Source organism: Nyctibius grandis, chromosome 26 (genome assembly GCF_013368605.1).
Source record: "Nyctibius grandis isolate bNycGra1 chromosome 26, bNycGra1.pri, whole genome shotgun sequence".
NCBI lineage: Eukaryota > Metazoa > Chordata > Aves > Nyctibiiformes > Nyctibiidae > Nyctibius > Nyctibius grandis.
Window position 1 is genome coordinate 5,389,917 of NC_090683.1, and position 27,767 is coordinate 5,417,683.

Below are 27,767 nucleotides of genomic sequence, written 5' to 3' on the forward strand. Positions count from 1 at the left end.
GCAGCCCAGCAAATCCAGCTGAGAGCTTCAGGCTGCTCCTGCCAAGACACCCATTTGCTCTGCTCAAGGCTGCTTTAATCCCTGCCTTCTGCGCTGGATGGGCTTCGGGGCAGCTGCTGCAGCGCGAGCTTACCAGTCAGCTACAAACAGAGCAAAATTCCTCTACTTAGAAAATAAAAAAGCCTCACAGCCTGCTTCCCGTCACGGTCCCCTGCGCTTAGCGTGGCAGGAGGTTTCACCTAGCATGAGCACAGCAGTGAAAACCCCTGAGCTGCAGACGGTTGTCATTAGGTTTCAGCATCAACAGGCTTCGGAAGCAACATGCCCAAAGCCAAGGGGTTGGGGCGGATCGTGCCTCTCCCACAGCCCCTGCTTGGGGCTGCTCAGGCTGCAGAAGAAAATGATGCGGTTGTCACGTTTGGCTGGTTTTCTTAATGACCCCAAGGCCCATAAACACGCGAGCAGGCTCTCGTCCCACTTACATCAGTGTAAATCAGTCGCGCTGAAATCACAGCTCTGCCCCGAATGCAGATTTAAATGTCTAGACGGGGCATTGGGGCTTTTTAAAGAAAACCTGAAAACGTAGGATGGAGCTGGGGACGTGGGCTGCCCCGACAGCCCTGTTGTGCCAGGGGAACGTGGGTGCCCTGGGATTGCTCGTCTGGATCTGACCCACATCCCACCCAGCCTGGAGACAGTGGGTCAGGAGGATCACAGACATCCACCATCCCGTGTGGGGGCTGCAGAGTGAAGTTCTGCCTTGCCTGGCCTCATCTTTAGGTGCTACAACGGGAGCCAGGATCCCTTTTCTGCAGAAGGTCTCAGTTTTAACAAGATATTCTTGACAGCTGGCACAGACATCGCTGCTGCTTTTGAAGCTGCGGCTGGGAGTTCGGCGCAGAGCCCGGCCGCGCTTTCATCGGGAGGCATCTTTCTCATCTGCTGCAATTCACTCTGACCTTTGGAAGGCAAGGCTGGAGGGAGGGGTGAGACCGTGCATCCGACCAGCTGACATGGTTGGAAAAAAGCACACAAACTTTTGGGAGCACAAACCTTCCTGTGGGCTGGAAAATTTTCTCCCTTTGTAGTCGCGGAGTATCATGTCCAGGCTCACGCGCACGGCTTCGGCGAAGTCTCCGCTCCTTGACGGGGTAGCCAGGTGCCTCCAAGGTCCTCTCGTTCCTTTGAGAAGCAGGAAGGAGCAGATGTGGGATGTGGAGGCACCTCCCAAGTGTCCCTGGTAAACGGGGGACAGTTGAGACAAGGCTGATCCAGCTTCCCGGCAGCATCCTCGCTGCGGGCGAGCAGACCCATGGGTCCCTGTCCCGGGTGGGGGCAACGGGCACTTTTGGCTCTGGAAATGTCTTGTAGGAAGATGTATTTGCTATCTCAGCCCAAACCCCCTTCCCCTCCCAATACATCAGCGGCACAGAGCAGAACTCTGAAGAGGAGCAAGGGCTGATGTGGGGGATCACTGTGTTTAAACCTTTTTGCCAGCGCGTTAAGGATGATGCTCCGTAGAATTACGGGTGGTTTAGATGCCACTGGAGCGGCTCTTCCCCAGCCTTGTCTCACAGGGGACACCAGCAGGTCCGTGCCAGGCACCATCCCCCTGTACCAGGTTATTCTCTGCATCGCTGTGCTGTCCTCACACCCTCCCATAATGACTTTTTGTGTTAATTACACCATTTGCTGGCTCCAATCAAAGCTGCCCCTTGCCTCATCCTCCTGCTCGGCGCCCACACACCCTGGTATTTCTTCTGCCTCCAGTTCATAACCTCTGGTTCCTGCACTTAGCACAAGCTTAAATAACTCAGTAGCTCCTACTCCTTCTATTCCCTTCACAATCTTTTCCTCGCCACTGTGTGCTCCCCCTTTAATACTTTCCAAAGGATACAGACCTACTTTTTTTTTTCCCAGCCTTTCTATTTAAGTTCCCCAAGTCCCTGAGTCATTCCAGTTGCTCCCTGCTGTGCCATTATCCATCTCTGTAATGTCCTTTTTCATATTTAGGTGATCAAATCTGGGCACAGGACTCCAGATGCACCCTTATCACTCGGTCCCTTATACCATATTAGAAACATTTCCTCCAACATGTGCTCGATATTTTCTATTTCTGCTTCCTGGGCTTGGTTCAGCTGCGTGGCAGAGCAGCACAGATCGCCGGTACAGCCCTGGTGCTCGAATCCCCTCCCCTGCAGAATGTGGTTTTAGTGGGTTTAATTATCCATGGGGGTCACATCATGGAGGTGTCCGTGTCATGACATCTGGATTCACCCCCGCTTTGGTGCTGTGCCATCAGAGCAGCCTCCTGCCTGAAGGCTTTGGTCCAGGAGCATGTTTTAATGGTTATTTTGTGTGCTTGAAAAGTGGGAATCTGGGGGTTTTGGGGTGGTTTTTTGATGCTGTGAAGGGTCTGTTGGATGTGCTGGGACAAGTCGCTTCACCAGCCTGCAAACTGGGCAGAGCAGCATCTCCTCCGGTCATGGGGCTCTGCAAGACCTTGGCATCGGTCCTGGGTGGGATGCTTTGTGCCCCCTGTGGCAGGGACCCAAATTTCATGGTGGCTCTGGTCTCTGGGCCAGTTCCTGGGGTGGGAAATGCCATTCTGAGATGGCAAAGACGGAAATGTTTTGTTCTGGAGACGCTGCTGTGATGTTTTCCAGAAAACCCACGTGCCCATTTAGTCCAGGGCGGTCCTCGGCTGTGGCAGGGTTTGCCAACAGTCTCATCAGCCCAGACCCACAGCTTCCAGCAAACAGATCATTTGCCTCCCCCCCAAAAAAGGGAAAAAAAGAGTTTGCTGGTTCATGTTCCCTTCTCTTTCCACAGCAGACCGTGATCACAGGCATCGAGCGAAGGCTCTGCCGTCCCAAACTCCCAGCTCCATGGGAAGATCGAGACCTGAGCTATCAGGTCGTATCACCCCGTAGGAGTTTGGGACCTTCTCTGACGTCCCTGGAAGGGGGCTGAAGGCAGACATTTGCTCCCTGGTCTCCAGCGGAGCTGGCGCTGGTGCCACATGTCCCCTCCTTGACCAAGTTATGGATGTCCACCTCAGGGACAGCTTGGTTTAGGCGTGAGAAGGAGATGAGGGACTTAGGAGAGAGGGAAAGCACCTTTGGTTCCCTGTGTGGTTTGTAGTAAACAGCTTTAATTCAGGGTTTTCTGAAACCGAAACATTTACCAGTGTGTTTTCATGTATTTACTGAGAGTTGTTGCATTTATTTATCGACCAGCCCCTTTTTCTTGCAGTACCTCTTTGGCCTCTGCCTTTTAATTGACCTGCAAAACAAATAACACCAACATTTCCTTCCTTTCCCTGACAAATACCAGCCTCTCTCCCCCACCACCCCACCCCACAACCCTGATATATCCCCATATAATTCCCTGTCACCCTAACCTCTCTTCTTTTTTTTATTCCCCAGGAGATTCCTGGCGAGATTACGCTAATTACTACCAAGGCCTGTGGGACTGCAGCAGCGAGCATCCTGACGAGCTCTCCTTCCACCGCGGAGACCTCATCTATATCCTAAGCAAGGTAAGAGCATCGGTGACAACCCCGTGTTCACTGTCATGGGGCTGGGGCTCAATTGCAAGGGCAAGAGTTGATGAAATCAGTAAAAATCAAGGTTAAATTAGCAATTTAGTGGAGGGAGGAGCAGGATGCCAGCATCCCCTCAGTGACTACCCCATCAATGCCACTCCTGCCCATACCCCTGCCCTCACACGTGGCATTTCAAATGCCCCAAAGCAAGATTATTTTATTTTATTTTTATTTTTTTGCACAGTAATGGAGCCTGTACGTGCTGTTGCTCGGGTATTACAGGGGTAATTGAGTTGCTCAGCCGGGTGTGACCAGGGCTCCCTTCAGCGAGCGCACGCAGGTGAATAAATTAAGTGTTTGCATTAGCGGGTCTGCGGGGGCAAGAGCAGAGCCACCAGTGCCTGTGACCCTCTCCTACCCTGTTTGTCCCCGCAGGGCTCTGTCCTGGCTCCCAGCTGGTCCCCGCTGGACCATGGTGGCCCTGGCTGGCAGCGATGAGCTGTGGCGGTTGCATTTTTATAGGGGATGTTTTGCAGTGCACTTTGCACCCTGATCTGACACTGGGAACTCGGTGGTTGTGCCCCGTCTGCCCTCGGCGGGCACCCACCTGGGGAAGGTCAAGTGGACCCGATGTGGGGATGGGCAGCGGCGACTCAACTGTGGTGGGTATGGACCTTTGGAGATGAAGAGCACCTCCAGGTCTCAGGCTTGTTAAGACCAAGGCCACGTTTTATAGCTGAGAAAAAGGATCAGCTTTGGTTTGGTATCCTGGTGGCAGCCGCAGGACAGCCCCGGGGTGGACATGGGTGATGGGATGCCGCAGGGATGGGCAGGAGAGCCGCGGTGGCAGCGTCAGGGCTCACTTGGAGGTTTTGTCCATCCCTCAGAGCCCTCTTGGCCGGACCCACAGCACTGGTCCCATGGGGCACGTCCGCACCGCAGCGGGGCCAGGAGAGCAGCTCGCCCCGGCTGGCTCCAAGCTGGGCACCGCTGCAGCCCCGAGCCCGGCGTGGGCTGACCACCGGCTGCCCGTCCGCCTCCCCGGAGGTTTGCAGCCGGTGTGGCACGGGTGTTTTTAGCTGATGGCTTTGGGGCCAGCTCCTGCGCGTCCCTGCGGAGGCAGCTCAGAGCAGCTCTGGGTCTGGGCTTCACTGTCCCTTTCGGGAAGGCTGCGAATTCCCCATCTGTGGATCCCAAAGCACTTTACGGTGGCATTTAGCGACTCGTTGTCCCCCGGGACAGGGCTGATGTGCTCTGAACCCACAGCCCCGGCTCATTTATCCAGGGGGGTGACACCAGGAGCAACCCATGAACGTCCCTGGGGGCGATACCCACTGGCCCCCATGCCCACGCCGCTGCCGGCACCTCCGTCCCACCGACGGCCGAGCGGGTTGGGTCCTCCCCCGCGCCAGCTCGGGGACACAGCTTGGAGTCACGGCAGGGTTTTTGCTCTCTTCAGTGGCTCCAGATTGCGACTCTTGTGCCGGCTTCCTCACACGTAACCGATCGGTCCTGAGAGCTTTTCCCCCGTAAATTACTTTGTGCGACGGATGCTCGTGGCTGCTGCAGAACGGAGGCGGCACAGGGCTGGGGGGGGGGAAGGAGGGAGGCGGCGAAGGGAGGAGAAGGGGGAAAGGTGTTTGAAAAGCCTGTTCACTCAGCTGCATTTTAATTTCCTTTTCAATCTTGTCCCAATTAATTTCGCAGAATTAATCTCACAGAAGCAAAGTCGGCAGCACCGAGGCTGCCGTTTCAGCGGCGCGGTCGCTCTGTCTGAACATGAAATAGGAGCTAATATAAAAATCCATCTGGTGTGTTTGAAACACACGCCGGCTGCTGCTCGGGTCCTGTCTGACATTTCGAGCATCAACAGCGGGGAAAAGTGATTTGGGGGTTAGTGGACATCGGTGGCTGGGGGGGGGACTTGGCAGTGCCAGGGCTGCGGGCACGGGGGATGCTGCGGCGGAGGGATGCGTGGTCCTACCCTGGGCACGGGCAGCATCATCACCCACCACATCCCTCCTTGGCACTGGCCAAGGAGCCTCCTCGGCTCCTCCACAGCCCCGACCCCTCGCCTGGGTGCCCGTGCCAGCGCTGGGAGTCTTTTACTGGGAGTCCAGGGAATGCCGCTGTCAAGGGCTTTGCTCATCGTCCCCCCACACTCGGGCAGGAGGCTCCTTGTCACACCCCAGTGCCACCAGTGCTTTGTCGGGCCCCGGTGCTGCGGGGATAACGGGGACAGGGGGATCACAGCTGGAGCTGGCCGAGCTGCAGAGCCCGTACCCCACCTCATCACCCCAAAACACCGCTACCCCACTCGTTGCAGCCCAGCTGGGCTAATACACGGGGAAATGACCGTGGGGAGGGGGGAGCAGTAATCCCAGCGAAACCCCGGCAGCGCGTCCCTGTCCCCGGCACCGGTCCCTTGTCCCCCGGCTGAGTGATTTGTACGTTATGATAATTATTTGAATGCAGCGAGACTTCCTATTTTAAGTGGGTTTAGTTGGATGTGACAAGCAGGCCATAAAACCGGATAAGTTAATTCTCTCAATTGCTTTCAATGAAAGCAGGGGGAGAAGAAGGGGGGGGGCATATTCCCGTACCCCGGACCCCGAGCACAAGGCGTGTGGTGACATCTAGTGGCATTTTTCCCTCGATTTGGGGCCATCTCGCTCGTGGGGAGAAGCCACTGGGGTGGCCACGGACCCCCCCGATGAGCTGAACCTCGCGGGTGACGGAGCCAACGTGTAACGAGCCCGGTCGGGGCTCAGCGTGCAGCTGCATCCCGGGGCGGGGGGCTCAGCCCCCCTTGGGGTCTCCGGTGGGGCTCCCCGGGCTCGGCGGCGTTCGACTCCCATTAATAACCCTACTGGGAGGGATGGGGATGGGACGGCGGGGTCAGCTGGAAGGCAACGGTCACCCACCGGTCAAATTCAAGCGAGGGCCATCCTTCCCCGCCGGCCCCCTCGCCCCCCCGGCGGGAACCAATCGTCCAGAACGAGCCCCTGGCAGCCTCATTCCTCCCAGGTAATTTTTATAAATGAGGGGACACCCATCGCAGGCGAGGACAAAAGGGTGGCCGAGCGCCGGGGAGGCAGCGCCAATGATGCCCAGCGCCCGCGTGTCCCCATCCCAAATTTTGCCCCATCTGTGGGGACTCACCCACACATCCCCAGTGCTTCATCCCAAATTTTGCCCCGACCCCGCTGCTTTCACCCCAACCACCGCGCCAGCTCCGAGCCCTCCACAGTGGGTGACCCCGGTCCCCACAGGGCAGTGGTGGCTGTGGCAGGGACACGTGGTGGCCCCTTCCCCACCAGTGCTGGCCCCAGTGGGCTCGGGGGGCTGCTGAGACGTTGCCTCCCGGCCCGTGACCTTCGGGGCTGGCACGTGGTTCCGCTGAGGGGGTTTAAGGCGTGCTCTGCCCATTTATTTTGCACTGAAATTTATAATAAATGCTGTTAAAGACTTGGGCTTTGACAGAGGTAATAATAAATTCACTGCTAAAGACAGTAGTTTAATTCCTTATACCCTCCAATACTGCACAGAATAAACTATATTCATCACCGAGTAATTTTTTACCACATAAATCTTTAAAACGAACCGTCGGAGGCTGTTGAGGCTGAAATATTGTGAATTTATTAGATATGCCCATGTAGTATTGGATTCAGAGGTTTCCATTCGAATATATTACGGGGGAAATTTGTGTCTTTAAGTGTGACAATCCTGCCATTTTCCAAAGCCAGCGTTACAACCGGCAGCTCCTCCAGAGTCAACTCTGCCTTTATTAGACAGAGATTTAGTAACGAGCCCCTCGCTAATCTGCCGGGGAGGGGTGTGGGGGGGGGGGGGACATTTGCTGCGATGCGAATGGGTGGCAAAAAAAAAAAAATACTAATAATAAAAAACAACAAAAAAAAGATCTTTTTGTTTCCAGCTTTAACAAATGCCCGACGGTTTCCCAGCTGATTTGGTAAATGGAAATTTCACTTGGGGTTGCGACGACGGGAAATATTAAAGCGGAGCCTCGGCGTTAAACCCATCCCTCCCCGGCCATAACTTCCGCGGGCTGCCGTCGTTTTATGGATCTACATATTATATACATACATGTGTGTGCGTAGACGGGTGTGAGTCGTTTTTATTTGGAGTGTTAATTGGCGATAGAGGGACCGAGGGGAGGCTGGGGGTGACACCCCAACTGCAAAACACATCAGGAGGGTTTTAGATCTGGCATCGGTTTGCCAAGAGGTGACTTGGGGTTTTTATTTGAGCCTGTTGAGCCCCCTTGTTTCGAGCGGGCACCCTTGTTTCCTTTGCTAATGTGAAATACCAGCAGACAGTCGAAATCTCTGTTCGTTAGAGAGCGACGGAGATAATTATAAAACCATCTCCCGGTTCATGAGGCGCGGGTAACATTTAAACCAATTGATGTGGTAACATTTAAAGCAGTTATATTGCAAAATGTCACGTACGGTCTAGTTTCATTAGAGACGAGTTAATAGATGGATGGAATTGAGACTCCCAGGCCTGGGCAGAAAATCAAAAGTTTCCCTTTGCCATCACTCAGTCTCGCCGTGCCCTTCCCCAGTCCCCAAAGGTCTCCAACTTCCAGCGTTTCGTCCTCTCTGCAGCAGCCACAAATCAAGAGGTAAAAATGAGAATGAGGGGCAGCACAGAAATCCGAGGGCTGTTTGGAGGAGCCCGGTCCGGAGGATAACGGCAACGCGCCGTTAACATCCCGCATCCCCCGTCTGAGCTCTCCTCCACCCGAGGATGCTCGCAAACCACCCCTGTTTCACGCTCGCTTCTTGCCTTTTCTCCTTTTTTTTTTTTTAATCCCTTTTCCAAGCTGCTCCATCTGTAAATGAACAAACATCTTGGTTTTATAGCCTTTTGCTTTGTAACACGGAGGGGTGGAGAGGAGGGGAGGGGGGGGGGAAGTAGTGGAATGCCTAAGTAAGACTTTAATTCCAAATTCATTTACGCTATAGCGATGAAGTTGTCACAAACCATAATGCAGTATTTAATTAAAATAACAGAAGTGTATCTAGATATGTCCTGGGGTAGCTATCACCAAATTACAGCCTGCGCTACCCGCGTTGTATTTATGAAGCGGCGGCGTCTGAGGTGCAGCTGAGCGGGTGCAGAAGAGGAAACGTTTAAAGCATCGTTCCCGCAAAGGCTGCGTCCCTCTCCCTCCGCTCCTGCCCTTCCCTGCTGTGATTCCCCACTGATTCGGGACCCCCGACGCAATTTTGGCTGCGTGGGGGCCCTGGGAGTCCCAGCTCTGGCTCATGGTCCTGACCTGGGGTATCTGGGGGCTGCCAGGGTTATGGAAATGGGGGGGGCACCCACTCCCAGTGACCCCCTGTCCCGGGGCAGAGGGGGGCATCCACTCCCAGTGACCCCCCGTCCTGGGGCAGAGGGGGGCATCCACTCCCAGTGACCCCCTGTCCTGGGGCAGAGGGGTGCACCCGCTCCCGGTGACCCCCTGTCCCAGGGCAGAGGGGGTACCTGCTCCCAGTGACCCCCTGTCCCAGCTCGGGTGCCTCTCCCAGCCCGGCAGTAGTGGGTGTACCCAGCCCTGGGGTCCCTCACCCTCTCCCCGCAGCCCTCACAGCAATCCCTGGAGGAAAGATGGGTGGTTGGGGGTCATCGATTAATTAGGAGCATAAATCCTAATGGAGGAACAAAGCTGTGGCTTTCGGGCTGGCTGGGGCCGGGCTTTGCCCTTTGTGGAGCGGGTGTGAACGAAAAAGGGCATTTTTGGCAGTTTCTGGTGAAGTCACGGAGCCGTCGCCTTCGCCGTGTCCCCTTTGCCTGTCCCCATCCCTCTGCCCGGAGCAGCGGCCACAGCCAGCCCCTCGCCCGGCCCCTTCAGGCCCCTCTGACTCCCCTAAACCCAGCCCAAGGGGAAATAATCGCGGTGACCTTCGCAGGGAGCGGCCCTGGGGGTTACTGTACTGGATAGTTTGGTCATATCCCTCATGTCGTCAGCACTCGCTGTCCCCATGGCACCGGGGATGGAGGGAGGGATGGATGGAGGGATGGAAGGATGGATGGAAGGATGGAGGGAGGGATGAAGGGATGGAAGGATGGAGGGATGGAGGGATGGATGGCTCCTTGCACATGCGTGTGCTCACACACACAGACACGATTATTTCGAGCCCTCTTCACAGGTCACAGGCAGAGTTTAACTCCGATGGCTGCTAATTTTCATCAGGCGCGAGCGTTCAGGACTTTAAAGGCGAAAATAATTGGCTGCAGAACAAATTTAGGAAATGGAGTGTGCGAGAAAGCAAATAAAAATCCCTCCTGGTTTTTTTTTCCCCTGTTCTCGGTGGCGGGGAGGAGGGGGGAGAGGGCAGGGATAGGTGGGAAGGGACCAGGTCGGAGCTTATTTTACCTCCCTTGCAACTTTGCCATTAAAGTTGCACCTACAGCTGGGAAGTTTGTCCGTGAAAAATGGTCATTTTGTTTCCCCTGCTCAAAGCACGTTATTAAAATGCTAATTTAAAAGAAAAAGGAGTTAAATATCCAGCGCTGGTGCAGTCTAATTGCAGCCATAATGAGCTCTCTAAATGTGAGTGCCCCTGACACACGGAGAGCATAAACAGCCCGCGAACACATCATTAGTGCTCGCGTTCATTTATTCCGCCGCCCCGGCGGTGACCCCGGTGCGGGGCGGGGCGGGGGGGGGGAACCGGCTGCGCAGCCCCGGGGCTGCGGGAGCGCGGCCGGCAGCGGCTCCCATGGCAACGCGGGATGCGGCTCCGCCCACGGCCCGCCCCCGCATCCCCCCCGCATCCCCCGCACCCCCCCTGGACCCCACACCCCCCTCCCGCACCCTGCGCACCCCCCCTGCACCCTGCGCATCCCCTCCGGACCCCGCACATCCCCTGCACCCCACGCAACACCCCTGCACCCCGTGCACCCCACGCACCCCCCCTAGATCCCAGCCACACCCTGCACCTCGTGCTCCCCCTGGACCCTCTGCACCCCTGCTGGACCCTGTGCACCCCTCCTTGACCCCAGGCACCCCCTGCACCCCACACCCTGCCCCGGACCCCATGCGCTCCCTGCACCCCACATACCCCTGCTGCAGCCGGGCATCCCCTGGACCCCCATGCACCCCTCCTGGACCCTGTGCATCCTCCCTGCACCCCAGGCACCCCCTGGACCCTGTGCACCCCTTCTGGACCTCACACACCCCTTCCTTAGACTCCAGACACCCCCTAGACCCCAGGCACCCCCTGGACCCCACACATCCCCCCTGGACCCTGTGCAGGGCTGTGGGGTGGTTTGGGGGTGGCAGCACCCAGCACCCAGGTAGGGAGCAGGGCCTCTCGGTGGAGAGAGAATCATAGAAACCCAGAAGGGTTTGGGTGGGAAGGGACCTCTACAGACCACCTAGTCCAACCCCCTGCTCATCTTCAACCAGATCAGGCTGCTCAGAGCCCCGTCCAGTCTGACCTTGACCCAGGGATGGGGCATCTCCCACCTCTCTGGGCAACGTGGGCCAGTGCTTCACCACCCTCAGCATAAACAATTTCTTCCTTATACCTAGTCTGAATCTCCCCTCTTTTAGTTTAAATCCATCACCCCTTGTCCTATCGCTACAGGCCCTGCTAAAAAGTCTGTCCCCATCTTTCTTATCAGCCCCCTTTAAATAGCGAAAGGCCACACAGGGGGGATCAGTCTTGGTGCGATGGGGAAACTGAGGCAGGGATGCACCCGAGCTGGAGCATCTCGGCTCCAGGTCACAGTTGTACCGTGGTGGGGGGACCCAGGGGTGCTGACCCCGAGCTGACGCTGCTTGAGGATGCCCCCCCCCACCCGCACCCGTTGGAGCAGGATGGGGCCCTCTGGAGAGAGGAACAGCAGCAGCCGCACGCGAAGGGAAGGAGATTAATAAAAGCAATTCTTTGGAAATGATTTTTGCTCCATTCCTGCCTGTTTGCTTCTAAACAGCCTCACTAATCGCCTCCCAGCAACAGCACAATAACTTCCCTCTGATTTCCACACCCCCCCCCCTTTTTTTTCCCCCCTTGCCTGTCCGAGGGGCACAGGAACACCATCCCTGGGAAATATTTTAAAATAAAAAATATCCCAGCCGACACCCCCATCCCTCGCCCTCCCCTCCCCGCGCCCCCCCCCCCCCTTTTCTCCCGTGCACTCTCGATGAACCTGTGATATTGTAGCAATGGCCCTTGAAGTGCGGTGGGGAGGTGATTTAGGAGAATATTAAAGGCAATGTGGAGATTCGACGGCGCCTCTCTCAGGGAGAGCTGGAGAAATACGCGGCACAGATGGGCTGAGCAGATTAAACATTTCCGTCACATTGTTTTCAAATTGTGTTTGCGGTGCCCGAGGGTTGGTGCTGCGGTCAGAGCGCGGCGGCGGAGCCGTGCGAAGCCGGGAGCCGCGCGCGTTATGGGATAAATATTAATACGGCGCTTTCACGGGGGCTCCCGATCCCCCCAGCGCCCCGGCTCCGATGCTGCCGCCGCTATTGTCTCCTGGCAGGGCTCCAGCTGCACCTTCTGCCCCTTCCCATCCTTCTGCCCTGCCCGTGTGTCCCCCCGTGCCGTCCCCCCATGGCTGTGGTGTCCCCACGGGGAGCCGGTGGCCCCGGGGTGCCCGTAGGGACGTGCGTCCCTCCTGCGCCCACAGGTCGGGCCACCGCCGCGGCGTGCCTGGGGTCGGTGTGTCGTGGGCACCTCGCTCTGTGGTGTTGCTTGTTTTTAATGGGGAATGACTAATGGGCTAAATCCGGATGCCTTCCATCAGGCTGGTCTCCCCTCAGAGCTCATCTCTCTGTCATCCTTGCCAAAACTGCCATCCTTGCCCAGGTGGTCATTTCTGCCTGGCCTTCCTCACCTGGGAGCCATCACCTTCCTCCTCCTCCATCTCCCCTGGAACTGCTTGCTCTGAGCCCCAGAGAGCTCTTAGCTTCTTCCTCCTGGGCTGGGGCGTGGAGAGCCCCGTAGGATGGGACACACAGACCCCAGTGGGATGGGACACACGGACCCCAGTGGGATGCGACACATGGACCCCAGTGGGATGGGACACACGGACCCCAGTGGGATGGGACACATGGACCCCAGTGGGATGGGACACATGGACCCCAGTGGGATGCGACACACAGACCCCAGTGGGATGGGACACATGGACCCTGGTGGGATGGGACACATGGACCCCGGTGGGATGGGACACTGCGATGCCGGAGCAGGTGCTGCAGATGGGACAAGGGGAAGGAGAGATGCCCCTGCCCCTGCCCCTGCCCCTGCCCCTGCCCCAGCCCCAGCCCCAGTCCCAGCCCCAGCTGTGGGTCCTCAGCTCCTCACAGCAGCTGAATCGAATCATTGGAAACAAGTGTGAATGGTTTGTTTTGATCAGGATTTACCCTACAAAAGGGGAGTGTGGTGGGGTGGGCACGTTGTGCTAAGACGGGATCTGAAGCAAAGGGTGAGCATCACCCAAATTGACTCCTCTATGTGCCAGCCTGGGTGATGTGCCAAAGAAAGAGTGTTCCCAGCCACATCCCTCAGCTGCTGCCGGCTCCGAATCCCCCGAGGACAGGTATCCCCTGGATCTCAGAGCGTGCTGCAGCTCCGAGCTGGTTTTCAAGGTAACTAGATGTATGGCTGACCCGGTATAAAACTCCCTGGTGTCAGCCGACCCCGCGTGCGCCCGCCATACCTCATCTATGAATTAGATTCCTCCATTTTCCTAACAATAATGTATGACACACAAGCACTAATAATGGGGCCGAGCAATCATAAACCGATAAGTCCCTGAGTGATTGGCTTTTCCTTCGGCATCCATCAAAGCGTCATTGATCTTCTGTGCGAAAGGGGGGTGATTAATGGCCTTCCCGAAGCCCCACGGGGTTGTTTACGAGGGCTGGCAAAGGAGTGCAGTGGCAAGGAGGGCTTGGGAGTGACGATCATCCCTGCGGCACTCGGAGGAAGAGGAGAGCCTGTGGTCCAGGGATGTGGAACGGGACAATTTGAGCTCGGTGGAGCAGGGCAAGTGCTGCTGGAGAGATGCAGGTTGGGGTCCCACGAGGTGGTCATCCATCCCTGTGCAGGGGATGGTTGGCCACGTTCCTGTCACCACCTCTGTGACCACGGGCTTGGGCTGTGGGTTGTCCCCCCTGATGGGGACAGGGGGAACCTGCAGCCAGGTCATTCAGGGCCTCCGCTTTCCCCTTCCTCAAAGAGCATCGTCTCTCCTGGGTGATGCTGGAGGAGCCGTGGTGCAAGGCAGGGAGAGAAATGGCGTTGTGGTTGTCGTGTTGTTTCTTTTTTCCCCCTTTTCCTTCTTCCTTGTTGATGGAGATTCGCAGCATAAAGCCTTTTACAGCCCCGTGTGCCAACCTGCCATAAAAGCCCCGATTGTAGGCGATTATCTGAGTGAGCGTCTGCTTCGGGTTTGCTCGGCGCCAGGAACCTCAGGAGTGAAATGTGGAGCTGTGCTTTGAGGGGTTTGCTTCCTTCTGGGAGAAAATCGCAGCATTTCGGGAGTGGAGCGGGGCCGTCGTGGCTGTGTGGGGTCTCTGTGGGGAACCAGGAGCCTGTGGGGCTGGGTCAGGGCTGGGCATAGATGTTGGGGTGACCCCTAAATCCAGTTCCCTCTTAGGTGCCAGTCTGGCAAGGGCACTGGGTTCCCAGTTTGCTCAGCCCTGCTGCATTTCTGGGGACGGGGCAGAGCGATGGCTTTGCTCTGCCTCCTGGCTGACACCCAGTGCTACCTGCCAGGGTCCCCAGAGGCTCCCAGCACGGCATCAGCACCCATGGGTGCTGCCCCCAGGACCTGATGGAGGTTGAGCGGGCAGAGGGAGCAGAGCATCCTGCTCCCCTCTCCCCATATGGGCACGCTCGGGGCCCACCAGCCTCGCTGGAACAATTCTCTTCCCCATTAGTGGGTTTTCAGTCCCTTCTGTAAAGTCTCAGCTAAATTACTTCCCCCACCACCACCCCCCCGCAACCTAGTCCAGGCAGGTACTGAGCACAGAGGCCCCATTAACATGTAATTAGGTAAATTCCAGCAAAACCATCCTCAGCCTCCCTCCTCCTCCTCCTCACCCCCCCTCCAAAACCCGGTATCAGGCATCAGCACGTTCGCGCGATGTAAATTAGCAGCTCCAGACGAGAGCAGAGTTCACCCTGCACTGGGCTCTGCCTTGCTGTGCCAGTGCACTCCTCGTTTTAATAGTTTAATAAAAATTAGCATAATTAACGAACATCTGTATGATCCAGAGTGGTGCAATTTGGCACTTGGAAACGAGGACTTAAACATTATTGCTGGGAGTTTAATGTTGTTTTAATTCTTTTTGGCACCGCGCGGTGAAATAAAGGCTCGGTGCCGCGCGTTCTCGCCTGCCTCTCATTTGCATTTTCCTCCCTTTGATTATGAGCAATCGCGGATTACCCGGCAATTCATCAAAGCAGAAATTATTTTAAAATACCTCATAGTGTTCGGGCTACAGCAGAGCTGGGAGGGGGGGAGCGGAGGCGGGGGGCTGCCCGTCACGCCGGGGGTGCAGCTCAGCCCCTCTGCCCACGGGTCTCCGGGCTACAAAAAATAAACCAAATTTTTTCCTTCTAGACTTGCAGCAGGATTTTTCCTCCCTGGCTGGGGAGGACAGTGGGGTACAGGGATGGAGCCCCCATCCTGCCCCACTCCTTCCTCTCCGGCAGCATCACGGGGGCTTCTCTCGGTGCCGTTTGCTGGGCTGGGGGTCCCCGGGGAGCGGGGGGGGGGCTCCTGGGACCCCTTTGAGGCTCCAGCGAGGGCAGCAGCATCTGCAGAGCCGGGAGCGATGGTTGTCCCTGGTGATGCTCAGCCCCGCTCCCCAGCCAAGCCCTTTCCCTGGTGGGAAGCGGGGATGAGCTTGGGGACCCGTGAAATGCCCCAGACATCTGGGGGGGGGGTCAGAGCTTGCGTGGGACACGGGACGTGCTGCTGTGCACATCACTTTTAACATCTCCTTTAAAAAAAAAAAAATCTATTTTGATGGCAAACTTCTCAAGCCTGTGTGTGCTGCCTCCTCCTCTTGCTTGCCTGGTGGGGTGAAGGTTTTCTCTGTTATTATTTGCCTCCAATATTTGCTGTCAGAGGGGAAAATCACACGTTAATCTGGGGAGGGGATGGGTTACCCAGGCATGATCCACGTGGAGGGGCTTCACAGAGCTCCAGGCTGGAGCCTGGGACATCCCGAGGGTTGGCATCGGTCACTAAAGTACCCCAAAATATCGGGGTGTGAGTTAAATGCTGAGTTTCCAAGCAAGCCCCAAGCTGTGCCCCGCAGGACCCAGAGCGAAGGGGGAGAACGGGGTAGGGTTAGGAAGGACAGCGAAGGATTTATAAGGGGGGGAGAGGTGGGGCTGGGGTATTGTCTGGTGGGGGTCTGGGGGCTGCTCTCTGTAGGTCCAGGGACCTGAGCCACGTCCCCTGCCCCGCACTGAACCCCCAGCTGTGTCCCCCCAGGAGTACAACGCATACGGCTGGTGGGTCGGGGAGCTCAACAACACAGTCGGGATCGTCCCGAAGGATTATCTGGAGGCTGCCTACGACCTGGAGGAGCAATGAGGACCACAGCCCCCCAGGTGAGAGGTGGCACCTTGAGGATGGGTGCTGGGGGAGTGGCTCCGTTCCTGGGGTGCCCCCGCATCTCTGGGATGCCGAGCCCCAGGGACTGTCTTTGGCTCCATCTCCTGGTCTCCATTTTACTTGGGAGCAGGTGAGACCGGGAAGCACAGTCACGGTTCAGGGACAATGCCACCCTGCCAGTGTCTCTCCCTGGCTTTCATGTCCTTAAAGCTCCATGGGAGAAATGTGCTAAATCCACGGCAGCCGCCTCCGTCAGGCCGGAGAGCTGCAGGGCCCCGGCTGTGACACCAACGCTGGCACCAAGCGCTGCGTTTGCAGCCGTTTTCTCCCAAACAAAACCCATTATGGAGTCACGTGGCAGATGGGGAAACTGAGGCACGGAGCAGGGCTGGGAAGGCAGAGAGGGGCTGCAGCCGAGCTAGAGGCAGAGTCCTGAGAGCTGCCCGGGGCAGCGAGACCTCCCTGTTCTCTGGGGATCTCCTGCCCTCGTTATCCCCCCCCGTGCCCACCGATGTGTGCAGCTGCGTCAGTCCCAGCCCGCGTCTCGCTGTCCCCTTCCCCACCCTCACCCGTGTCTCTTCCCCTCCCCAAATCCAGGTGCTTCTCTCCCTGGCCATGCCAAGACACCAGCGACATCGTCCCCACCGCCAGCCTGCCCCCGCTGTGGGAATCTGCTGCACGGAGAGACCCACGTCCCATCGCCCAGCCCATGCGCAGTGCCCCGCAGCCCTGCTCTGCCCCGGGGTACCCACTGTGATGCCGGTGGGGCATGGCAGGGGGCTGGTAGCCCACAATAAAGCCATTTTCCTCTCCATGTTTGGCTGCCCCAGGCTCCATCGCGGGGCTGGAGCCGGAGCAGGGTGCGGGCAGTGGCCCCTCGCCTCCAGCCCCAGCTCTGAGCATCCCCAGAGCCCTCTGGTCCAGGTCCAGCACTGAGGATTAACTCAGCGCATCTTCCTCCTCCTCCTCCTCCCGCACTTGGCTGAAGGGCCACTAGATGGTGGTAGGTACCTGCTGGCCGCAGCCTGCCCGGGGAGGGGGTCCGGACCCCCGGGGCTGCGCTGGAGCAGCCCCCCCGACACCCCCCAGCCCTCGGCCGGCAGCACCTGGGGCGCATCGGGGCCGAAGCAGGAGCCTCGCCCGCGGGGTGAGCCCGGGCATCGCCCAAGGGCAGCCCCAAAGGGCAGCTGTGGGGGTGTTTGGAAGCCGGGCACAACTGGGGGGACCCTGGGGGACCCCAGAGGCACGCAGGGGGCTGTGGGGACACAGCCGAGCCCGCCCCAGCGCCCGCTGCCTCGCCAGGATCCCGCACGCAGCCCCCTCGCACCCACGGGGGCACCTCCCTGCTGGGCATGTCTTGGGTGTGGGGGGTGGGTTTGGGGTGCTCAGGTCCCCCGCGGTGCTCCCCAGCTCGCTGCAGTATGGGTGACCCCGGAGCAGCCGTGGGAGCCGGTGCTGGGGCAGCAGAGAGAAATGCTCCCTCTGCTCTGCCCCTCGGTGCAGTGCTCAGCCCTCCCCTGTCTCCATTTCTCCGTCCATGAGCATCTTGTGAGGAACGGTTTGGTTTGGGGGGGCAGCTGCAGCACCAGCATCATTCCTGGATGCTCTCTGGGACCTGGGCAGGGAGGAACCGATGCTCCTGCCCAGGAGGATGCTCTGGGCTTGGGACTGGCTGGACGCATCTGCCCCAGCCCTACGTGTAGGAAACGGCCTGGCCCTTTGCACCCCGTTACCATTCCCGATGGTCAAGCATCAGGAGGCCTGATCCTGCCCCAGATCCACCACCTCGCCGGGGACGCCTGGGCTGAGACCTTCACGCTCTGCTTGAGGTGAGGCTGGGGAGACGGGGCACGAGAGGGAGATGGGGCACGAGAGGGAGACGGGAGCAGGGTAGGTGGCCAAACAGGGGCTGCTAGAGCCCCGGATCAGGGCAGGAGCCCCCCGGCACGGTGGGGAGGGGAAGCACCAGCATTTGTTTGCCCAGACTCGAGGGACAGCCTCGGGGGGGTGAGGATGCGCTGCCTGGAGAGGCTGGCTGGCTTCCCAGCAGCAGGGCTGTGTTCCTGGCAGGCGGTGGGGTGGTGAGAGACGTGCCAGGCTGCGAGGGTGCAGGGAGGGGGCTGAGCCATCCTCGCCTGCTCCGGCTGGGGACAGTTACCTTGAGCGGCTCCACGTGCCCACCCTGTCCCTGACCCCACGCAGGTGACGGGGTTGTGGCTGCCATAACCCCCAGCACGGCACTCACCTGCAGACGTAGGGCCACCGAGGTGCTGAGCCAGCCCCGTGGGTAGCAGAGGGGACTGTCACCCCCTCCCAGGGCCATTGTCCCCAGCCTCTGCAGCAAAGCAGCCCGGGTGGGACCCCCCACCCCAGGGGCTCTCTGCAGCCCTGGGGGCATCGATGCTCAGCTCCCTACGAGCTGGAGCAGGGCTGCTCCCCCCGCCACGGCCAGGTCTGCCTCTGAGTCACTGTTTTCCCGACAGCTTTGCAAAGCTGATCAACGCCACTAAAAATAATCCCTGCCTGGCTCTGAAACGCAGCTGGCAGCGGGGCTGCAGCCCTGAGGAGGAAGGATGGGCACCACGGGGCCCCTGTGAGGAGGCAGCGGCCAGGAGAGGGGACAGAGCCCTGGGTCCGGCAGCCCCATGGGTCCGGCAGCCCCACGGGCACTGCTGAGCCCCACAGGCTGCCCTTTCCAAATCCACCTTCCAAGGGAAGCCCCGGGGCCGGCTGGCTCCTGGCAAGGCGTCAAGCCAAGGATGTGGCAGTGCCAGGCCAAATTGGTGGTGCAAACCGTGCTGGGGGACTGGAGGGAGCTGGGGGCAGGATACCACCCCAGCCGAGGGCGCGCTGCCTGCGTGAGGCTGTGCGCAGGCAAAGGGCACGCATGGGCGCAGGAGCGGGTCCGTGGGCACAGCTGGCCTCACAGCTGCGCCATTTGGAGCTGCACAGTCATGAATACACATGAATATGCATGATGGGGGGGGCAGCCAATGGCAGCGGCGCTCCAGCGCGCCAGCAGCTGCCAGCCTTCACCATGAACTTCTCCTGACATTTGGGATGCGCCTCGATGGGTTTCCAAGCCTCCCTCCCCCTCCGAAGTGTGCCCTGGACCCCGTGTGAGGCCAAGACCCCCCCACAGCCAGGGCCATGGTGGGACCCCTCAGCCCTGCCACCACCCTGGGGCTGGCCCCACCACCCCTGCTGGCCCCAGGACCTCCCTGCTGCCTGGGGTAGGGTCAGCCCCGCTGGGTTCAGCAGCTCCAGCCCCATGGCGAGGTGCAATAACCTTCTCTCTTCCCTAAAGCCGTCCCTCTGCAATCAGCCCGGCCTCCACCCGGCTCCCTCTGCCCACGCAGTGAGGACAGACATTGCCAGCAACCAGTAAGTCTCTTCTACCTCGTTTTTATTTATTTCAAGTCAGAGCACGTCGGCTCTGCCTTCACCAGTGCTGAGGGTGGGAGGAAAAGGTGCAGGAGAGCACAGGGAGGAGCAGCCAGAGCCCAAGTGCTGCTGGACACTGACTCCAAGGCTCCTTTTTTCTGAGCAAACTAGATCCTGGGTGTGAGGCCCCTCATTCCCCACCCTGTGCGTGGCCATCAGCGTGTGAGGAAGGAGCCCATCTGGAAGGGGCAGGCCCTCAAAAGGGCAGGGGAGACAAACTGCCCCCCTCTGCCTCCCCACCGACCCCTTCTGCTGCCCCACGCTCCCAGGGGGAAGCTCATCCCCATTCGTCCCAGCTGTAGGCAGCCGGCAGGGCAGGCTGTGCCAGGAGGCCCCAGGTGTGGGTATGGTACCTGCACCCCACACGTGGGCTCTGGCTCTGTGCAGCTGAGACCACCCTCCCCAGGAGCTGCACAGCGTGGCTGCTACGGGGGCGATGCAGCCTCCTCCCCTGCCTGCAGTGCGGAGGGGGACACGGGGGACTAAACTGAAGAGACCCCGCAGGGCAGCGGCCAGCCCCTGCTCCCAGCCCGTGGCTCCACCAAGGAAATCCTCCCTCCATCATATGGGACTTGAGCCAGCGTGTCCCACCCTGCCCCAGGCCAGGGACATGCCCAGAGCACGGGGCCTTGCTGGCACTGCCACCTCACTAAGCCCTGCTACTGCTCCAGTCAGCGAGCAAAGGCCACGGGAACAACAAACACAGGTTTCACTAACCACTAGAGATCTTCTCCGAAGAGAAGAGCGATACGAACGCGCTGCCTGGGGCATCAAGGACAGTTGAGAGTCAGCAGGGAGAGAGCACGTGAGCCCCGAACACCGCAGAGCCCGGGACAAGGCCACGTTCCCAGTGCAGCGCCAGTCCCACCAGCCTGGACATCCCTCCAGTGGTCCCTCTTCCAGCGAGGGCTGCAGGTCCCGGGGAAGGCAGGCAACGGCGCTAGCACTGGTCACTGCGTCTCGTGCCGCCTGCCCAAGGGCTCCGCCGGCTCATCCGGGCTGTCCGAGTGGGTGTCGTCCACGCCGAAGTCACCCCAGTACGGGAAGGGCTCGAGGCAGCTGGGACCCTGCGGGCTTCCCCGGCCGGCACCGCTGGGAGGAGAGAACAGGTCAGAGATGGGATCCGAGGAGGATGCAGGGCCCGAGGTGCCCATGTGAACCGCTGCCTCCTTGGCACAGCCCCTTCTGCGCAGCCCCACCACAGCCCTCGGCTTCCAGCCAGCCCAGCCACAGGAGCAGCCGCTCACCCTCGCACGCAAGCCCGGAGCAGGGAAGGCGGGGAGAGCTGCCACCAGCGAGAGGGAGCCCCGAAGCCGCACTGCCTGGGTACCTACCCAATAGCCCGGGCTGCTGCGCTCCCTCAAACCCCTTCCTTAAACCAGAAAGGCTCTAGTTAAAAACAGGTCTCTCGCTGGAGTCCAGACACCTCTTTCTTCCTGCTAGTTGAAAACCAAGATGAAGAAACGCGGGCACCAGGCACTGGGTGGTGCAGGAGGGCCTCCTGCTTAGCAGGTAACCACCTCGTCTGAGGGACAGGGGGAACCCAGAGCATCGCTGCCAGCGAGACCCCACGCCTGCCGCAGGACTCGAGACACACAGGTGATGTCTGTGCTTGTTCAGCTTCTCGCAGGGAGCTGCAGCAGTGAGGATGCCCTCCTCTCCCACCAGGTCAGCTGCCTCCCCACGTGCAGAAAACCCTTGCCTGGCAGCAGGGGAGGGGCAGCCACCCCACAGGGAGATGCCCGATTAATTCCCCAGTGTGCAGCAAGCACTCTGAAGCTCTGATGGGCACAAGGAATTGCAGAACCCACTCACGCTGTGAGGACCAAGGGAAGAGGCACAGGAAGCCTGAGCTCTGAAAGCCTCCAGAGGCTCCTCGCTCCCCAGGGATTGCAGAGGAAAGCAGCCAAAGGCCTTTGCAAATCTCAGCTTAAGTTCTTCTGAGAGACTCGAGCTCTTTTCTGCTAAGCCTTGGCCACGGCCAGAACAGGTCACCCTCCCGGGCAGGCTGGAGGGCAGTACAGGAGACTGCTGGTGACAGCCCAAGATGTCCCGCTCTACTCGCCTGACCCCCAGGAATCCTGCCTGTTTGGTGTGCAGGGCTGGGGACCACGGGCTCAACTTCATTCCCTCAAGCAACCGTAACAAGGATGGGACAGAAAGCTCAAAACCATTCAGGGGTCTCTAGAAAGCCTGGCAGCTCCTCTGATTTCACAGCAGAGGCTGTTTCTGACTGGTGAAAGTCCCTTGCACGGGCACCAACTCTTTGGAATCAGGCTGTAGCCAGCCCCACAGCGGCAAGCCCTGACACGGGGAGCTGCAGACAGCAAGTCACCAGCTGCCTCAGAGCGCTGCTGGTAGCCAGCCCTGCTCCAGCTAGCCCAGAACAGCTCCAGGCACAGCAAGGGAGCTGGGGGCTGCCTGGGCCGGTCCTTCCCCGCCTGCGTTACCTGCCGTGCAGGTCCCCTCCCGGCAGCGGCGCGGGGCGGCTCTCCTCCTCCTGCACCCAGCCGCAGTTGGACATGGCGTAGTGCAGGATGGCTCCTGTCACTGTCTGCGAGCCCTGGCCTTGCACGCACGCCTCGATCTCGGGTACTGAGAGCTGGCTCTGCAGGAAAAGGTGCAGCCGGCTGTCGGAGAGCAGGACCACGTTCTGCACGACCCTGCGCACGGAGAAAGGAGCGTGAGTGAGGCAGGAGCTCCAAGTGTGTCCTCTGCCTCCCTCCAGCCCTCACAAATGCTCTACTCACTTCTCCAGGAACTGCTGCAGCCCCTGTCTCCGCTTCTCGATGAACTCATCCGTGCTGCCCACGAAGAAGGTGGATTTCCCTGGCAGCTCTGGGACAGGCCTGCAGGCACAGAGCAGAGGCAGCAGTTCAGCGTCAGATCACCCCAGCGCCAGAGCAAGGAGACGTGGGGACACCCGTGGCAGCAGCAGCCACGACCCTGCTTTGTGCAGAGCTGGATCCCAGGAGCTCAGGTATTCCATGTTATTGTCTGGGGTTTCTATCCATGTCTGTTCAGAGAGGATTTGGGATCCCCAGGGCAACGGGAAACAGCGTCTGGCTGCAGGTGGGGGAAAGGAGGGAGCACAAGGCATGCTTACACCAAGCCAGCGTTCTTCTGGAGCTGCCTCCTCAGCCACACGAATTCACGGTACCGGCGCCGCACACATGAGGTCTTGGCAGTAAAGGCCTTGCTGTTGGTCTGCAAAGAAAACCCACCATGGAAGCAGTCCATGGGATTGAGGGGCAGCAAGGCAGAGGAAGGCAGGATCTTGCCCACGCAGACCCCTGAGCACAGTGACTAAGGGATCCCCTCGAGGCAGTGGGCTTTGGGGTGTGCTGGGTGAGCCGAGAGTACCTAAAAGACCTGAGCAGGAGGCTCCAGGGGAGAAGTTGGGTCTCAGACCCTCACAGAGACAGTGCAGCGGGAGGGATGGGCTGCTGAGGGTTCCCCCTTCACGGATGCTTCCACCCCCACTCAGCACAGCCAGACATGGCCGGACAACTCTGCTTGACCGAGCTCTGCAGCTCCCCCCTCGCTCCCCCAGCCTCAACTCACGTGGAGGAAGATTTTATAATCCACATAGGAGTTCCAGGAGCCTTCGTTCTGCACCCGGGGGTCCTGAACACGCACCGTGGTCAGCTCCTACAGCACAAACACTGCCTGAGCACGGGGAGGTGGTGCTCACCACCCCGGTGTCACCCCCTTCGTGGGGCTCAGAGGGGCTCCTGGGGACAGGTACCTGCCACCACACTGGCTCGTCCAGCCATCCTGCCCCAGGGGCAGCACCAGCCTCTCCCATCCCTCTCGCCAGCGACCCCTCAGCCCTGCCCAGCGTTCAGCACCTCTCGCCCTCAGCCAAGACCACCCACTCCAGCGCTGCCAAACCCCAGCCAGGAACGGCCAAAACCCCTGTCAGAAAGGGTCTTACTTCCTCTTGGTTCTCCAACATCCTAGAGCCAGAGCCCAGCGGGAAACATCTGTACAGAGAAAAAAAGGATTTAGTAAGACAAGATCAACACGTCAGGGTCTCCCATGTACTCTGCATCCCCCCAGGCACCTCACAGCTCTGTCCCACCCTGCAGGCACCTCTCCGACCCCCACGTCCACACTTGGCTGCACTCCCCGATCTTCTCCTCAGTCACCATGAAATAAAGAGGATGCATTCAAACCCAGCAGCCCACAGGGAGAGAGCATCCAGCATTCATCTCCCATGTGCTCCTGAGGCAATGTGGCCTGTTCAGCTCTCGCTGGGGTGTGCCGCAGAGCACGCCGTGACCAGAGCCGGAGCCTGCAGCTCCTCTTTCCTCCACGGCTTGTCTTCAGGTCACCCCTGCCCACAGAGAGGCACCGGGATCCTGCAGCCTTCCAGAACAGCGCTCAGAAATCCCCGGATCGCACACAGAGGTGAGCAGGGTGCCCAGCTCAGATGGGCTGTAACCACCCGAGGGCAGGATGGGGCAGCCGGCTGCTCCTGCTGAGCTGCCTGCCCTCCTCTCCCACAGCACGTCCCTGCTCCCGGGCAGATAACGGGGCCTCTGGGAGAGCTTTTCCCCAGTGTAAGTCCCATTAACCAGGAACAGCCTCCCTGTTGCACAGCACCGAGACCCCAGGTCCCCAGTTTGCTCCTGCGGAGCCAGCACTGGCAACGCAGGAGAGAGACAGGGCGGAAGAGCCCGGCCCACTCCCCGCACGGGCAGGTTTGCACTGAAATGCCAGGGGAGCCGGTTTGGCTGGGGAGGAGAAAACCCGGCTTTTATCAGAGTTTCCTTCTCCTACAGGCCTCCCTCTTCCCCCACCGCCTGCCCAGCACGGGCTCAGCTGGGCCATCGAGCAGGGGGAGCAGCCAGCCCACGCCGAGACCCCGCTGCCCCTCGCCAGAGGAAAGCTGCTTTTCTCCTGCCTGGATCAGACCCGTTCCCCAGCTGCCACCTCAGCAATTAGCACCAGACACAGATATTTCTCACCATCTCTTTCACAAGTCACCTGAATAAGCAGGAAACTCAGTACCACGATTTCCCTCCCTGGTTAGACTCCGCTGTTGCAACCGCTCCCCCTCGCACCCCTCCCTCACCCCCCTTCTCCCAGCAGAAGCTGGGGGGGGTGATGAGTGTTGGTGAAGCCCTGGGGGAGCCACAGAGGTGCCTGGTGCCCCCCGGGAGCTGCTCCCACGCTCCCATCGCACCAGCCTCTTCCTCCAGTGCTCCCAGCTCCTGCCGGACCATGTCAGCTAATTTGCTGCACCATTACGTGCTGCTGCAGTAATTCCTGTTCTGCAACAACACGAGGGCTTGAGGGGGAAGGGGACAGCAAAGTAACCCCCAACCCCCCAATAAATGGGGTTTCCAGCTAGTGGAACCCCTTTGGGTACAGAGATCCCCCCCCGCAGACGCACTGTGCACACACAGACCGGGAGCACTCGTCAGGGGGAGCTGGAAGACCGAGCGTGTCCCATGTCCTGGTTTCACCTCCTCGGCAGGATTGTTTGCACGAGGTTTTTTGGAGGGATGAACGGGCAGTGCAGGACTTCGCCTGTCCCGGCCCAGGCTCCGGAGGGACACGGCTGCCTGGTGGCAGGGGACAAGCAACCCTTCACCTGTTCCCCATTCCTGGAGTCCTGCCTTTTAGGCCGTGAGAGCTGCCACGTGTCAGGCAGCGCTGGAAATCCAGCCTTTATTTGTACGCTCAGATGTGAAGCAAAGCGCTTCTGAAGAAGGAGCTAATTTTAGCCAGGACAAGGGGAGGGGTTGAGCCACAAACCACGCTTTAAAAAATCTGGCTCCACCGGTTTGCAGGTATTTTCTGTAAGATTTCAGCCATCCGATTCCGCCCCGAGAGCACGGAAAGAGTTAATAACAGCTGAGAAGAGTTTTGGGATAGACAGCAAGAGGCTCAGGCCCGCTGCAAGATGCCTCTGAGTAATTGAACTCTCGCTGGTGTTGGGTCAGGCTGCTGCTGTTTCCAATTTGAGCTGTGAGGGGGAGGGCGAGGGGAACCTACCAAAAAAAACCCAACAAACCCCCACGCTTCGGCGCACATGATTCCTCCCCTGGGGAAGGAGGGGAGCGAAGGAGCCAAATGGGACATGAGTCACTTTGCTCAGCACGGTAATGGGGGAAGCTCAGCTCCTGCCCCGTGCTGGGGGCTCCCAGCCAGAACCAGTTCGGCAGCAGAACTTGACCATTATGTTCCTTGGCCTCCCCAGGGGATGCTGCCGCCCTCCCGTTGCTTTTAGAGCTCCTTGCTCTGCAGAACAGCCCTGCCTAGATTAAAAATGCAGGAGGGAGAAGAGAGAGACTCAAGAAATTGCCTAATGGAACAGCAGAGGGTTGCCAGGAAGAGGAATTTGATTTCCCAGCTGCTGAAAGGGTGCTCCGAAGAGCAGAGAGACCCGGGGGGAGATGGCTCTCTGCAGTCAGCGAGGAGGCAGACAGGCTGCGGGGAAAACAGAGATCAGAGCATCCAGCACTCACGTCTTTTACCTGTACTTTCATCCAGAGTTGTACCAAGAAACGCATAATCTTATTTACGCTTTATTTGGAGTTAATTGATCTTAACTTGATAAATCAACTTAAACCCAACGGCGAAGGCAGCTCTGAGGTCGCTTTAAACAGTTACACCAAATCCTCTTTCAGGGCTTTTGCTCAAAGCCTCAGTTTAAGGGGCCCTGGGACATGCGGTTTGGGTTTGGTTTAGTCTGCCTCCAATTTGCATTTCGGTGTTCCCAGGGCTCGCGCTTTCAATGTCTCCTAGCTAGAAGGACGCGAGAGGTGGAAGCCGCACAGTAACACCCCACGTCCCTGCTCCTGGAGCCTCATGGCTTTCACCCGCCCAGGATCCAGCAGTCTGGGTGTTTGACGAGCCACAGACACGGTCCAGCTCTGGCTGGATTGCCTCCCCCCACCCTGTACACACACTGCTGACAGAGAAAGTGTTTCTCTCTCGCTTGCTATCTTTTATCTTCCTCGCTGACTCAGACACATCCTGAACGGTGGTTTCTACCCCTCTCTAACAGCAGGACCTGCATCAAATGCTTTTTCCTACCAGTGATAGCTTAGTCCAGCTCGGAGCTCCCTCCTCAGCTCCACTCCCTGCCCAGCACCAGGCTGGCCGAGGCTTTGCATCCATCCACACAGACCCAGCGCTGCTCCGGGCGACCTCCAGCCACGCCAGAGCCTCTGGCTTTTGAGGAAAGCCTCACAGAGCAGCTCCACGGCAGGAAAAAAAGGGAACGAGTCCCGTTTGTTTCTGCTTTTGCTTGTCACGCTTGGCCAGAGCTGTCCACAACCGACACCGCAGCGGATTTTCTGAGGCTGTTTTCCCATCTGGGAGGGAAAGGGCTCCCCGTCCCGATGGACGCCCCAAAGCCGGACCCCTCGGTCCACGCTGCCCGCTGGCAGGGGATGCCCGCAGCCAGCCCAGCACCACAGCACACCCACACAAGCGTTTGACCACACCATCGCCAGCTCGCTCCGGCCGCAGCAGCCCGGCCAAGCCGCCCCGAGCTCTGCAGCACCGTGAGCACCAGCCGGGTTTAGGGCTGGGCCCCGGGGCCGCTCCACCCGCTCCGGCCCGGCCCCCGCAGCGGCCCGCACCGCTCTGGGTAGGGGGGGCTCGATGCCGCTGTAAGGCGGCTGGTCCGGTCACCGCGGCCTCGGGCCAGGCCCCGCCGGGACAGGCCGCGGCAGGGGGTGAGGCCCAGCCCCGCCGCCCCGTCCCCCGCCAGCCCCGGGCCCGGCCCTGCCCCGCCGCCGCCCCGAGCGGGCCAGGGATCCCCATCAGGGGCTGGGCGCTGCCCGCCGCGGGGCCCAGGGGACCTCCCCAGCCCCGCCGCCGGTGGGGTCTCGCCCCAGGCCCCTCCCTCAGGGCCCCCTCACCTCCTCACGCAGGCCGCGGCCCCTTTAAGCGGCGCGGCGGCGCGGCGGCCTTATAGCGAGGGCGGCGCTTCCCCGTTTCCGGCGCGGAGCATGCTGGGAGTTGTAGTCCACCCCCTCAGGCCTGGGGGCGAGGCCCGGGCCCTTCCGCTGCTGGCGGCCTCACGGAAGGGCCCGGCCCCGCCACGCCGCGGCGCGACCCGCCTCGAGCTAACGGGAAACGCCGCGCCGGGGGCGGGCGGGCGAGCGGCGGCAACAGGGCGGGGCGGGGAGGACTA

The 27,767-nt window shown here is 59.5% G+C and overlaps 2 protein-coding genes across 2 annotated transcripts in view; one reads left to right on the top strand and one right to left on the bottom strand.

Moving 5' to 3' along the window:
- The window catches only part of SKAP1 (src kinase associated phosphoprotein 1), a 151,865-nt gene extending 134,952 nt beyond the window's left edge, over nt 1-16,913 (top strand). The window contains exons 11-13 of the mRNA XM_068418854.1: nt 3,429-3,541; nt 16,043-16,161; nt 16,763-16,913. Coding sequence (XP_068274955.1) covers nt 3,429-3,541; nt 16,043-16,144 — 215 coding nt within the window. The 3' untranslated portion in view covers nt 16,145-16,161; nt 16,763-16,913. The remainder of the gene's footprint in view (nt 1-3,428; nt 3,542-16,042; nt 16,162-16,762) is intronic.
- Nucleotides 16,914-19,562: 2,649 nt separating this feature from the next.
- Nucleotides 19,563-27,651, bottom strand: SNX11 (sorting nexin 11). Its single transcript, XM_068418696.1, has 7 exons — nt 27,493-27,651; nt 23,547-23,595; nt 23,174-23,260; nt 22,716-22,816; nt 22,360-22,458; nt 22,060-22,272; nt 19,563-20,701 (listed from the first exon to the last, which is right to left on the bottom strand). The coding sequence occupies exons 2-7, from the start codon at nt 23,565-23,567 to the stop codon at nt 20,560-20,562; spliced, it is 663 nt and encodes a 220-aa protein (XP_068274797.1). The 5' UTR covers nt 23,568-23,595; nt 27,493-27,651; the 3' UTR covers nt 19,563-20,559.
- Between the last annotated feature and the right edge of the window lie 116 nt (nt 27,652-27,767).